Here is a 13,888-nt window from a genome sequence, read left to right on the forward strand (position 1 = left end):
GGGCTTCCGCCTCCGCGCGCCCCCCCTCTCTCTATGGTTGAGATGAGAGATGGCGGCCAAAACAGTGAGCCATAGAGACGAGGGCTGTCTGGGGGCTAGAGGGACCGACAAGCGGACGCCTGCGTGCGCCTCGCCGCTCCCTAGCGGAGCGGAGGCCGAAGGTCGCCACGAAACAAAGACAAACTACGTTTTCGAATCTCGCTTTGGGCGGTGGGACGGGATATAAAAATTCCTTTACAGAATATTTTTTTTTTAATGGTTGCTAACAATTTTTTACTTTAATTTTTTTTTAAATCACTTGTCCACCTCTCTTATTTTCCTCTGTAAGTATCCACTAAAAATTAACCAAAGGGTGTTAGTTTTTGAGATCATTCCCCTACCCCACTCAAACACTTTTAATGTCATGTAGTACATTCTGTGTTAAATAAATATCATGTTTTATTTTAAGAATATGTGTCTATGTTTTGCGCTTTGACATGAATGTTTTAATTTTATTGTTCCTTATTGCTAATTTTACTAACTGCAAACTGTAATGATATAATTTTTCTATGTGAGTTTATGCACATCCTACTATGTGGCTTAAGTTTTGTTATCGTGTTCTGTGCTGCTACAGCCTTGTGCAACAAAAGTGATTCCAACTTTAAAAAGCTATTCTAACATTGTTTTTATACAAACTTAATGCACCATACATGAGCACACATTACCATTTAAAGAGGAGGTCATAGGAACCTAACCACACTGATCAATAACAGGATTTCAGAAAAGTGTGATGAGTATTGCAGGCATACTGTCTGGAGGATGCCCCAGGTCCCCTACAAAACCTGCATACCTGTATCTGTGAGGATAGAAGAATGAATCTGAAGAACCAGTCAGACTAGTTCATTTCTTATGGTGATTGCGTCAGATGACCATTTAAGTACTGCTATTAACATGGCCAAACAGTGAACTCTGTTGCCACAGTGAGAAATGGGCGGGCCTTTTCTCACCTGACATGGTTGGAAGCCACTTCATCCTAAGATGGTGAACAATAATGGGGTGAGCAGCGGGGGCGGGACATGGATGGTGGTGCTGGAAGCCAGAGAGACACATGTTCTGTCTTGAGTTCAGTGGCTCAGAAATACATGTGACCCTGAGAACTAATTAATATATGAAGAAAATAGGGTCACAGAATTGTAGATTTGGAAGGGACTCCAAGGGTCATCTTGTCAAACTCCCTGCAATGAAGGAATCTCAAAATGCAGTTCCCCATCCAATTTGATACCATACCAGACCCTGCTTAGCTTTGCAAATGTGCTACCAGTTTTATCACTGCACCACCAAGGCTGTGACTTGGGGCTTCCCTGGAAACCTAATGGGGAAAAAAGATATGCTGGGGTGTTAATGCTGTGAGCCCCTCCATCCTATGCTCAGGTTATATGTTACGTGTAAATAAAACCATGTATTCTAAAGACACCACAGTCTCCACTGACCTTAATTCTAAGGAAACCAAACTGGTCTTTCACCACTCGGAGACTGGGGCCCACAGCAAAACAAAGAATAAGAACACAGAGGCTCATTTCCTGGAAGTAACAGCAATGGTCATCCTATTTCTTTTTTCTTTTTATTCCTCTCAAACCAGAAATTTATCCACATTAAGTTACAGCCAAGTGGAACCATGGCATGGCAACGTAGCCACCTATTGCTATTCCACAAGTAATCAGGAGAATGTCGGTACCTAGAAAAACAAGGAAGGACATCTCCTGAAGCTGCTCTCTCCACCTAGGGGGTCCTCAACCTGTAAGGGAGCCAGCTGTGCTGAAGAGGTAGGGCCCCCTCCATTAGCATCTTCCATCAGGGTCCCTCTCCAGCTGACATCACGCTGCACCTTCCATCAGATCCCAGTTCCCCAGATCCAGATCTACCCGAATCCCAACAGGCTGCAAAAGACAAAGGACAGAATATAAGGATCAGTCTCTTATTTTATGCAGAGCTGAGGAATGTGCTAATGAAGGACTGCAAGGTTCCTGGAGCGGAAGCTGCAGGGCCTGGCTTCCTCTTAAATCCCATCAGGTCTGCTGAAAAGGCAGCTCTATCAGGCTGTGCCTCCTGCCCTGAACCACTTCCATTCCAGCTATTCTTTTAGAACTGGCACCCAAATTTCCTTTTTTCCTCCTCCTTCCAGACTGTCTTTCGGATAGTCAGCCTGCAGGCAGGAATTGCCTTATTTTCAATTGTTTGTATGTAAGCCACTCTGGGAGCTTCTTTTTGGCTGAAAATCCAGATACAGATGCTCTAAAACACCCTTTAAAAGCCCAGACCACTCTCAAGAACAGTGCTAGGTCATCTACAATTGCAATTGCTAGATCATCTGAAACTGCCTACCCCATGATTCCACATTACCTTAATCTAGGGATACAGGGGCATGCATGACCTCCCCAAGTTCTCACCTGCCGAGGACATTTTGTCAAGGACGCAATTCGGGAGGTGCCAGTTCCCCCACAAGATTCCTTGCCGTCCTCCAACAGCACCCGGGTACTGGGCACGAAACTCCACGAGCGACCCAGTGCTGGTTTGAGATGGCCATTGCCACTGTCTCTGGTCACGTGATTTGTCAGCTGAAAACACAGTGGCAGGTTTTAGTCCTCTTTCATTTCCCTTTCGGAGTAATTAGCTGCACAAACCCTTTTTGGGTCTGCTGTACAAGGCACACACACCCCTTCTAGAATGATGAAAAATTCCCACTCAACCACAAACCTGAATTATTTGGGGGCAGGGCTTCCTGCTTGTGTCAGAATTTGAACCCCAGCCTTCCAGGTCCCAGTCTGACACTCTAACTATACAACCCTGGCTAGGGGGCACTGGGGATGAGTTTATGGGAAACCATTGATGTACACCCCTCTTCTTCTCCTATGCAATCAGCAGGGGCAAAGTTTCTAAAAAGGCGAGTGTCTAGTGGCTGCTCTCCACCACTTACCACGACAGCCATTCCAAGCTCTCTGGCGAGCGTTTTCACCTCCCACGCCAAATGCATCATGAGGGCCATGCCTGCAGGAAAGACAGAGACGTGGTCCTCCCAAGTTTGCCATTAACTGCTGTTTCTCCCTGGGAGCAAGGGGTTTTCAGCCAATCAGGAGAAATGTGCTCATCAGCTTTTGGAGCTTCTCCCCACCCCCAACACAGCCCCACCACACGCAGCAGTGGCAGGAATATTTCAGGCCACAATCACACCATACGTTTAAAGCGCTACAAAACTGTAAACAGTCACAGCTTCCCCCAAAGAATTCTGGGAACTGAGTTTGTCAAAGGTGCTGAGAGTTTTTAGGAGACCCCTTATTCCCCTCACAGGGGTACAGTTCCCAGAGTTCCCTGGGAAGAGGGATTGATTGTGAAACCTCTCAAGAATAGCTGGAGTGCCACAGGTTCCCCGTCTCTGGTATATAAGACAAACCCAACAGCAAGATTGGGGGGGGGCTGTCCTCTGTGGAACCCCTTAACCTGGAACAGGCGAGTGCCTGCTGAGAGACAAGGGGTGGGCTTGTTGCTTACCATCAGGCTGCCGACTTCCCAAAAGAGGGTAAACAACAGCGGAGATGGAATCAATCACCAGAACTTTCACTGGCCCAGATGCACTGACAACCTGAGGGAGAATGTGCAGAGAATAATAATAATAATAATAATAATAATAATAATAATAATAATAATAATTTTTTATTTGTATCCCGCCCTCCGCAGCTGAGGCACCAACGATGAAGCAGGGCAAATTAACAGTAGGCCAATTGTAGAATCAGAGAATTGCAGGGCCCGAAGGAACCTCAATGTCATCTAGTCCAACCACACACACACACACACCCGCAATCCAGGAAATCCAGCTAATGAATCCCTGACAGACAGACATCCCACTTTGGTTTAAAAACCTCCAAAGAAGAGAGTCCACCACCCTCCAATCTGTTCCGCTGCTGAACAGCTCTTCCTGCCAGAAAACCCTTCCTGAAGTTTAGTTGGAATCTCCTTTCCTACCATCTGAATCCATTGGTTCAGGTCCTCCCCTCTGGAGCAGCAGAAAACAAGCTTGCTCCATCTTCCATGCAACAGCCCTTCAGATATTTGAAGATGGCTATCATATTACCACTCAGTCTTCTCTTGTCCAGGCTAAATATGCCCAACTCTCTCAACTGTTCCTCACAAGGCTTGGTTTCCAGACCCTTCATCATCTTGGTTGCCTTCCTCTGCGCACATCCCACAAGGGATTACCTTGGCTCCCCACCAAGGAAATCCAGGACTTCTGCCCCCCAGAAAATCTCAGAGCTCAGAAAACTGCAGGGAAATCATTTGTTTTCTGGCACAAAAATTAATTTTGCATTCAGCAAGTTAGCCACTGCACTGCAATAGTCCTGGGTAACAGAACCCAAAGGACAGGAGAAAAGAGGTGGTAACAAGAGCTGGGGGTGGTGCACAGCTTAAATTAAGATTGACGACTCCGCTCTGCAATGTGTGCTCTCTGTGCCAGGGCTTCCCCCACCCCCCAAAGATGCAAGTTGAGAACAGGGAAGGGTATAGCTGACCATGTGCAGAAAGCCACTCATTCACACACACTCCAACACGTTGGGGATTTCCAGGGTAATATGATGCAACAGCTTGAGCTCTAGAGATGGAAAGCAATGAAGCGTCTTGCAAGCAGGGGAGCACTGGAGAAATCTCACCTGGTGGGCTGCACTACTGCGGAACTCTTGCAACGCGTCCAGCATTTTATAGGCGTTAAAGACACGGATGACCTGGACCCTCTGCAAAGCCTCTGCCTATGGGTGCAGGGAGGAAAAGCTGTTAAGGCAGACACAGCCAAGAATGTGTCTCATTCTCTGCATTATTTGTAACATTTTTATAAATACCACTAGATTGGGAGGGCAATCATAAACTCAAAGCGGTTTACAAAAAACATACAGGGCTGTACCCAACATTAGTCCTGCTCAGAGTTGTTGGCAGCTGCCTGTCTTGCGACACCATGGAGGAGTATGTTTTGGGGGGTGAAGTCAAACCATTGGATGGTTGCAGCGACTGCTGTGGCTGTAGAGACCAAGAGGGAGAGACATGTTTTGTTGCAGCTGGGGCAGAGGAGGGAGTCCGGTTGGGCTGCTGCAGATGCACCACGGCGTTCCTTCTCTCTGTGCTCCCCCAGTGGTCATTCCTCCTCTGGATGCATGACCCAACTGTATGTCTCCAGGCATTGTGGTGGTTTGCAAGGGATTCCCACACAGCGGGGTTGATGTTGCCAGCCTTCATGCCACATTTGCAGACATCTTTGTAACGCAGAGTTGGTCTGCCAACAGGCCTGGTGCCTGAAGCCAGTTTGCCATACATCACATCTTTGGGGATTATGCCCTCTTCAAAGCTGTGGACATGTCCAAGCCAGCACAGACGTCGCTGAGACAGGAGTGCCAATGTGCTGCAGATGTGGGCTTGGGAGAGCACATATTGGTTTTGAGAGTAGCCCCACTGAAATGAATGAATATGGCTGAGATCTATTAATTTCAATGGGTCTATATGTAAAACTTAGATGGATGCCAACCCCTAGTTTTGTTTCTATCTAATTTTTATTACGTTAAGAGGAATTTAAAATACAAAATATAACTAAATGCAATAATATAAAGAGGCCACAAGAGCCCCTTTGTCCTCTTTGGCTCACGCTGACCTGCTCCTGCTCATCCTCGGTCCTCAGTTGAAGGAGCTGCAGCAAACGGGTGGCTGTGAAGCCCCCTGTGGAGTCAATGTACAGAAGGTTCTGCTTGAGGCTGTGGGACACATTTGCAGCTATGTTGAGACACACCTAGAAATATGGAGAGAAAGAGAGAGCACAGAAGCTGAGTTGGGCTAGAGGACCTTTTGAGATGCCTCCCCGTGTGATGATTCTACGAAGCACAATCACCACAAATGTCATTTCCAAAACTGGAAAAGCTCCAGGTGTGAGCTGAACTCCATCTCCCATCAGCCCCAGCCAACATCATTCATCATCATGGAAATCCCTGCCTATTGATATTACACTTTCTAAACACATTTTTGTTTAGGCAAGCTTAGCCTATTGCTATTTCAACTTTTCGAAGGTCTTCCATTATTGTTGACCATTCTTCTCTTTGATCATTTTATTCTTTTAAACAGCTTTGAGAGCTCTTTTCATCCAGAACAGCCACAATGACTCCGGTGACCTCAGTTGCTCGATTCCCCCCACTCACCTGAGTTTTGCCGGCTCCAGGAGCCCCCACAAGCTCAGTCACCTCCCCAGTGTACAAGCCAGAGTCCAGGAGCTTGTCCAAGCTTGAACAGTAATGGGAAAGGAAAAAGAAAAAATAATCAGAACAGGGAAATAGAATTGCAGAAGCATAGAGTTGGAAGGCAGAACAAGGATCATCCAATCCAGGCCCTGACAGGTGGCCACCCAGTTTCTGTTTAACGAAAGAGAGCCTGCCACCTTCTCAGTTAGTCTGTTCCACTGTCAAATAGCTCTTGCCCTCAGAAAGTTCTTCCCAATGTTTAGTCAGAATCTCCTTAATAGTAACACCTTGAACTTGACCCCATTGCAAATCAACTCACCCATGGGCCAGGAATCACAGACCCATAGGCCATGAACATCCCACCAGGCCTCACTATCTGGCCCTCAGGAAGAGAAATGAAGGCCTTGGCATGCCTCTCTCCCAGACAAGACAGAAGAGGAAGGGAGTCCCAGAGAGGTGGTCCAGAAAACAAGAGCAGATCACCATCTCCCAAGGTCCGCAGGAATTTAGGCCTGGGCCCCCATGGCACAGGTAAGGGTAAAGGACCCCTGGACAGTTAAGTACAGTCAAAGGCGATTATGGGATTGTGGAACTCATCTCGCTTTTCAGGCCAAGGGAGCTGGTGTTTGTCCACAGACAGCTTTCCGGGTCATGTGGCCAGCATGACTAAACCACTTCTGGTGCAACGGAATACCGTTGATGGAAGCCAGAGCAAACGGAAATGCCATTTACCTTCCTGCCGCAATGGTACCTATTTATCTACTTGCACTGGTGAGCTTTCAAACTGCTAGGTTGGCAGAAGCTGGGACAGAGCAATGGGAGCTCACCCCGTTGAAGGATTTGAACTGCCCAAGAGGCTCAGTGGTTTAGACCACAGCGTCCCCATGCCACAGAGGCTCACATAAAGCCTCAAATCCTGATGCATGTTTGGAAAAAGGAAAACTACCATAAGGCACAATTCTCAGCATATGTAGAGTTGCCCCACTCTATCCCTTGACATCTCTGTGGTGAAAGCCCTGTCTATTTTACTATTGGACATTAGAGGGAAAGATCCAGGAAGGGAGTTGACGGGGTCTGCTCTTGCCTTTTGCTCCCGGTAGACAAGATGGCAGTGGTGTTTTTGAGCTCTTCGTAGAGGTCTGCCCCATTGACAGGGAATGAGGCAAACTGGGCCAGCAAGATACGCCTTACTGCAGCTAAGGCCTGAGGAGAAAGCAGAATAAGACAAGGCCAAGTCTGGAAACTAACCCTCCGACACCATCATTTATTTATATTTATTTACTCTATTTACTGTTTTTATACCCCGTGGCAAACCATGCCTGACAGTGGAGGTACAGCATAACTGCTGTGGCAAGTAGTCATTGGTAGCCTTAATTTGTCTGACCCTCTTTTAGTTGGCATCCGTGTCTCATGTGGGAGGGAGTTCTGTAGTGTAACTATGCACTTCACGGAGAAGGACTTTATCTGCCCTGAATCTTCCAACATTCAGCTACATTGGGTGTCCAAGAGTTTCAGTGTTATGAGAGAGGGAGAAAAAAAACTTTTCGCTATTTACTTTCCCCTAAATAAGCCATCTGAAAAGCAGCATAGAAAAAGGTGTGGTGGTGATAATAAACAATGGTAATAATGATGATATGAATAAGAATATCTCTAGCCTTTGCAGAGAGATCTTCGTTCAACTCTTGCTTTGTTGGGAAGCAAGAGAAAAACTGCTACCTGTTTTGTGTCTACTGAGCAATAAACATGGTCAAAACCATCTGAAAAGACCTGGTGAAGGGTTATAGATAAGTGATATAGCACCTGCCTTTCATGCAGAAAGTTGCAGGTTCAATCACCAGTAGAATCACTGTCACAGCTAAAATGGCCGCTGTTTCTTTAATGCTTAAAAAGCTGGGTCAGTATGAGTCAGCGGCCTGCACCGAGTTGTATATATAGAGTGAGAAATGTTAGTTTGGTTGGTTGGTGAGTGAGTGAGTGAGTGAAAGCTGGTAGTATTCATGTGTGTACAGTTGGTCAGTCACTTTTGCAGAAAGACTGTTAAGAATAGAAGAAGAAAGCACTCTGCAAGGATATTCTTGTGGACTCCTTTATGCCGACAAGGGTCTGAGGACCAGGCTGAGAAGACAAAGGGACGTCAGAACCCTTTCCTTTTTTTATTTTTACAAACACTGACAATCACCAGGTGGGGTTAGGAGAGACTTCCTGCCTTAAATCCTGGGAGAGCCATTGCTGCCAGTCAGTGCAGTCAGTACTGAGCTAGATGGACTCAAGGGTAGGAATCACTTCAAGGTAGCTTCCGATGTTCTTATTCAACTGAGCCCTTGACTTGGAACCATGAAGACTAGACTCTTAACTCAGTGACAGAACACCTGCTTTGCATGCAGAAGGTCCCAGACTCGGACCCCAGCATTTCCAGGTAGGGCTGGGGGGGTGTCCCCTGAAATCTTGGAAAGCTGCCGCCAGTCAATGCCGGCAGTATAGAGTGAGGTGGAGCAATGACCTGATTCAGGATAAGGCAGCTTCTTATGCACTCACCTTGTACGACAACGAACACTTCTGGGCAATTTCCTCCAGATCTGATGAAACAAGATCTTCCACTGCAAAATATTTGGGGAGGGGCAGGACACAGAAATAGTCAGCAGCTGGAAACCAGACCGTAAGATTCCCAAACAAGAAATGTAGTGCAAACACTTTAGGCCACATTTGCACTGTACATTTAAAGTGCTACGACACCACTTCAAACAGCCATGGCTTTCCTCAAAGGATTCTGGGGACTGTAGTTTCTTACAGGTACTGAGACTTCATCAGAGTGTTTAACAGTCAATCTCTGTTCACAGGGAGCTCTGAGAATTTGGCGCTCTTTGAGGGGAACAACTTTTAACAACTCTCAGAGCCCTCAGAAAATAACAGCTCCCATGATTCATTGAGGGAAGCCATGTTTGCTTAAAGTGGTATAATAGCACTTTATGGTGCTATTTATGATTTGAATAAGAGGAGCCAGTAGTGTTCCAGGGGCTGCCATGCCCCACCCCAAAACATGTGTGTTGTACTTAGGCCACATTCACCCCATACTTTTAAAGCACTGTGATACCACTTTTAACAGTCATGGCTTTTCCCTGGAGGATCCAGGGAGTTGTAGTTCATGAAGGGTGCTAAAAGGGTTGTCATGAAACCAGTATTCATAGAGACCCCGTGAAGAGGGATTGATTGTGAAACCACTCTGGGAACTGTATACCATTACTATCAAGAAGGCTGATCGCCGAAGAATTGATGCTTTTGAATTATGGTGCTGGAGGAGACTCTTGAGAGTCCCATGGACTGCAAGAAGATCAAACCTCTCCATTCTTAAGGAAATCAGCCCTGAGTGCTCACTGGAAGGACAGATCCTGAAGCTGAGGCTCCAATACTTTGGCCACCTCATGAGAAGAGAAGACTCCCTGGAAAAGACCCTGATGTTGGGAAAGATGGAGGGCAGAAGGAGAAGGGGACGGCAGAGGACGAGATGGTTGGACAGTGTTCTCGAAGCTACCAGCATGAGTTTGACCAAACTGTGGGAGGCAGTGGAAGACAGGAGTGCCTGGCGTGCTCTGGTCCATGGGGTCATGAAGAGTTGGACCTAAACGACTAAACAACAACACTATCAAGAAACAAACCACGGGCGATGGCTATTGCCACCATAACATGCTCATGGGCTTCCTAGAGGATCCAGCTGCGTACTGACGTCTTTGGTCCAATTTATCAGGATTCCTCTTATGCCCTTCTCCTTTTCCAACCCCCACCCTTCACCCACTGCACTGTAATTTTTTTAAATTTATTTTTTAAATCATATTGGAAGCTTTTTCAGGCAGGGAGCTATCAGATTTAGTCATTGGGCTTTCTTCAAAAGCCACACTCTTTGCTGAACGAATCAGAAACAGGGAACCTGTGGCCCTCCAGATGTCATTGGACACCCAACTCCCATCACAGGTTCCTGGCCATACTGGCTGATGGGAGTTGGAGTCCAACAACATCTGCAAAGACAAGACACAAATCATGGTAATAACTGCCCAGCAGCTTCAAAGGCCTCCTCCATCCCCACCCCCAAGATATGGAACAGAGACCCTTCTCATTCCCACGCACCCACCCCAAATTGGCTAAAGGAAGTCTAGTCTTGACCTGTTTTGATGCCGCTGGTCTTCAGATGCTGGAGCATCTCAGGCGTGAGCCCAGGACACAGCCCCACACGGAGGATCATGGCTGGTGTGAAAACCTAGGTGGGGGAACAGCAAGAGGCCTGAGTATCTGGAGAGAAAGCTCAGTCAGTAGAACATGAAACTATTAATCTCAGGGTCCTGGGTTGGAATCCCACACTGGGCAAAAAGATTCCTGCACTGCAGGGGGTTGGACTAGATGATCCTCATGGTTCCTTCCACCTCTACGTTTCTATGATTCTTCTATGAACCAGGCAGAGGGCCTTCTTGGTAGTGGCGCCTGTCTTGTGGAATGCTCTCCCATCAGATGTCAAGGAAAAACAACTATCTGACTTTTAGAAGACATCTGAAAGCAGCCCTGTTTAGTGAAGCTTTTAATGTTTGATCTTTTATTGTGTTTTTAATGTTCTGTTGGGAGCCGCCCAGAGTGGCTGGGGAAACCCAGCCAGATGGGCAGGGTATAAATTATTATTATTATTATTATTATTATTATTATTATTATTATTATTCTGGAGCCACAAGCAAGGACAAATCCTCAGCAACCTACTACAAGAAGCTGCTTTATAGAGAATGAGACCACTGTTTTTTTCCTGCGGATGTTGACTTGTGCCTTACGCTGATGTTGTGTTTGTGTGTGTGTGTTATTCATTGCCCACCTTTCATCCTAAAGTCCCAGAGTGGGTTGTAGCATTAAAAGCAATTTAAAACAACTTGCAGCATTAACAACTTGGCAGCATTACTGTCTCTCTACTACTTTAGCACATAGGCTTAACGCGTGCCCTGGTGTGTTTTAAATCGTGCTTTTGCGAAGGTTGCAGGTTCAATCGCCAGCACAAAGCTGTGTGAGAACCACTACCTGAATTCCCTGGGAGATGCTGCCAGTCAGTGTAGACAATGCTGAGCTAGATGGACCAATGGCCTGACATGGTATAAGATAGCTTTCCATGCTCCTATTTAAATTAGCCCTTGACTTGGAACAATGAGGACTGGTCTCTTAACTCAGTAGCAAGGCATTTGACTTGGGAAGGTCGCAGGTTCAAGTCCCCAGTATCCCAGGTAGGGCTGGGAGAGACCCCTGCCTGAAAATTTTTGAAAGTTGTTGGAATGCAGCTGGCAGGATGACGTGCAAAGCTGCAACTGCCTGTAAAACCGGAGCCCCAGAAAAAAGACCTTCCCTTCCTGCATCTCCAAAAACTTCGGCTCTCACTTACCCCATGCATGCAAACTGAGCGCCTTCTTGCAGCTCTATTTCCTGCTTTATTCCTAGAGCGGTCAGTTCGTTCTCCTTCAAGACCACCAAGTATTGCGCTTTAGCCCCACCTGCCGGCTTGTCGTGGAATTGACAGCACAATGCTTTCTTGCCTATTTATAGTTACTGTACAGGTAAGTAGTATGCAGATGACACAACCTTGATGGCAAAAAGTGAGGAGGAATTAAAGAACCTTTTAATGAGGGTGAAAGAGGAGAGTGCAAAATATGGTCTGAAGCTCAACATAAAAAAAACGAAGATCATGGCCACTGGTCCCATCACCTCCTGGCAAATAGAAGGGGAAGAAACGGAGGCAGTGAGAGATTTTACTTTCTTGGGCTCCATGATCACTGCAGATGGTGACAGCAGTCACGAAATTAAAAGACACCTGCTTCTTGGGAGAAGAGCAATGACAAACCTAGACAGCATCTTAAAAAGCAGAGACCTTGCCAACAAAGGTCCGTATAGTTAAAGCTATGGTTTTCCCACTAGTGATGTATGGAAGTGAGAGCTGGACCATAAAGAAGGCTGATCGCCAAAGAATTGATGCTTTTGAATTATGGTGCTGGAGGAGACTCTTGAGAGTCCCATGGACTGCAAGAAGATCAAACCTATCTATTCTTAAGGAAATCAGCCCTGAGTGCTCACTGGGAGGACAGATCCTGAAGCTGAGGCTCCAATACTTTGGCCACCTCATGAGAAGAGAAGACTCCCTGGAAAAGACCCTGATGTTGGGAAAGATGGAGGGGCACAAGGAGAAGGGGACGACAGAGGACGAGATGGTTGGACAGTGTTCTCGAAGCTACCAGCATGAGTTTGACCAAACTGCGGGAGGCAGTGGAAGACAGGAGTGCCTGGCGTGCTCTGGTCCATGGAGTCACGAAGAGTCGGACACGACTAAACGACTAAACAACAACAAGGTGCTACTGGAAGTATTTTTAAAATGTTTTCCCTATTTATATTAGACTCTTAATAAGCTGCCAGGGAATGAGCCCAGCAGAACTACTTCGGAAGGTGCTGGACTGTGCTTTGCTGGGGGTTTTCAAACAGAGGTTGGGTGGCCGTATGTCAGGGATTATTTAGCGGCGATTCCTGCATTGGGGATCCCTTCCAACTCTAGGATTTTATGAATTAAATGGGACCTACAATATACGATTTCTTTCTTGAGTTTTCTTTCTTTTTCCCCCTTTCTTTGTTGCGTATAAAAGATCCTCTCAGTCAGGCAATGGCATCAAGCATTTCAAAGATTTCTGAATAAAATAAAATAGGACATCCAGTCCAGCCTCAGCCCCAGAACAATAGGTTTACACCTGGGGAAGGACCAGTAGAAACAGAATATTTTGTTCATGTGATACTGGGTAGATGAGCAGAGGAAAAGGAGAACAAGACTCCGATGGCTGAGCACAGGAGAGAATTTTGGCATGCGCATGTTCTCCCATCGCATCATGACAAGCTGCGCCTACCAAAGTCCACCCATCCACCCACCTATTAAAGGTAAAACAAAGCCTTCTCCTTTGTTTTCAGTAGCCTTAAAGCAGGAGCATCCAAGGTGGTGCCTTTGAGATGTTGTTGGACTCCAACTCCCATCAGCCAGCATGACCAGTGGTCAGGGGTGTTAGAGGGCACCATTGCTGGCTACACCTGCCTTCAATCTATAGTCAAGAAGCCAGCTCCACTTTTAAGAGAAGCAGTAAAGCCGTAATTGAGACATGACTTTAGAGTCGCCTCCAGCTGTTTTGAACTATACAACTCCCATCAGCCTCAGCCATGATGGGAGTGGTAGAACAAAACAGCTAGAGGGCACCTGGTTGGGGAAGACTGCTGCAGGGTTTCAGACATCCAACAGTTTCAGTTTCCAGCATGAACTCTGAAATCATTGTAGCTCATCCATCCTTTAGCCACTAATCAATTCTGTCATTCTGCAGGAATTTATTTGGTTCTCCAAATTTCATTTGTTGCTTTTTTTAAAAAAAACAACAACACTAAACATATTAAACAATCAATATTTGATCATAATGTTTTAAAACACAATTATATGGCTGCATGTACAGAATCCATAAAGAATGTCCTGTTTACAATTAATCAGCCCAGTCAATTCTTTTGCTTTTTGGCCAGTGTATCTGGAGTTTTCACCAAGCTATTTCCATTGTTTGGAATTTCTCCAAGCCCTTGGAGAAGGAACGTGATTTCTGAATGTAATCTCTGCC

At 46.3% G+C, this 13,888-nt stretch overlaps 1 protein-coding gene across 2 annotated transcripts; it reads right to left on the reverse strand.

Moving 5' to 3' along the window:
* Positions 1 to 1,555: 1,555 nt before the first annotated feature.
* Positions 1,556 to 11,758, reverse strand: RAD51D (RAD51 paralog D). Of its 2 annotated transcripts, none has more exons than XM_081890636.1 (11): positions 11,644 to 11,758; positions 10,398 to 10,491; positions 8,778 to 8,839; positions 7,327 to 7,445; positions 6,204 to 6,285; positions 5,666 to 5,800; positions 4,680 to 4,775; positions 3,526 to 3,616; positions 2,954 to 3,024; positions 2,427 to 2,594; positions 1,556 to 1,916 (listed from the first exon to the last, which is right to left on the reverse strand). In XM_081890636.1, exons 1-11 carry the CDS (start codon positions 11,650 to 11,652, stop codon positions 1,854 to 1,856), a joined length of 990 nt encoding a protein of 329 aa, XP_081746762.1. In that variant the 5' UTR covers positions 11,653 to 11,758; the 3' UTR covers positions 1,556 to 1,853. The 2 variants fall into 2 exon arrangements, with proteins under 2 accessions (XP_081746762.1, XP_081746763.1); XM_081890637.1 differs by having other exon boundaries at positions 10,398 to 10,523; positions 11,644 to 11,672.
* Between the last annotated feature and the right edge of the window lie 2,130 nt (positions 11,759 to 13,888).

This window comes from Podarcis melisellensis (genome assembly GCF_964234715.1).
Source record: "Podarcis melisellensis genome assembly, chromosome: 15".
Lineage (NCBI taxonomy): Eukaryota > Metazoa > Chordata > Lepidosauria > Squamata > Lacertidae > Podarcis > Podarcis melisellensis.

Coding starts and splice junctions, on each gene's coding strand:
- RAD51D (XM_081890636.1), bottom strand. Junction 2,595..2,953: donor AGCTTGGAATGGCTGTCGTG/GTAAGTGGTGGA, acceptor CTGTGTTTTCAG/CTGACAAATCACGTGACCAG. Junction 1,917..2,426: donor TGACAAAATGTCCTCGGCAG/GTGAGAACTTGG, acceptor TGTCTTTTGCAG/CCTGTTGGGATTCGGGTAGA.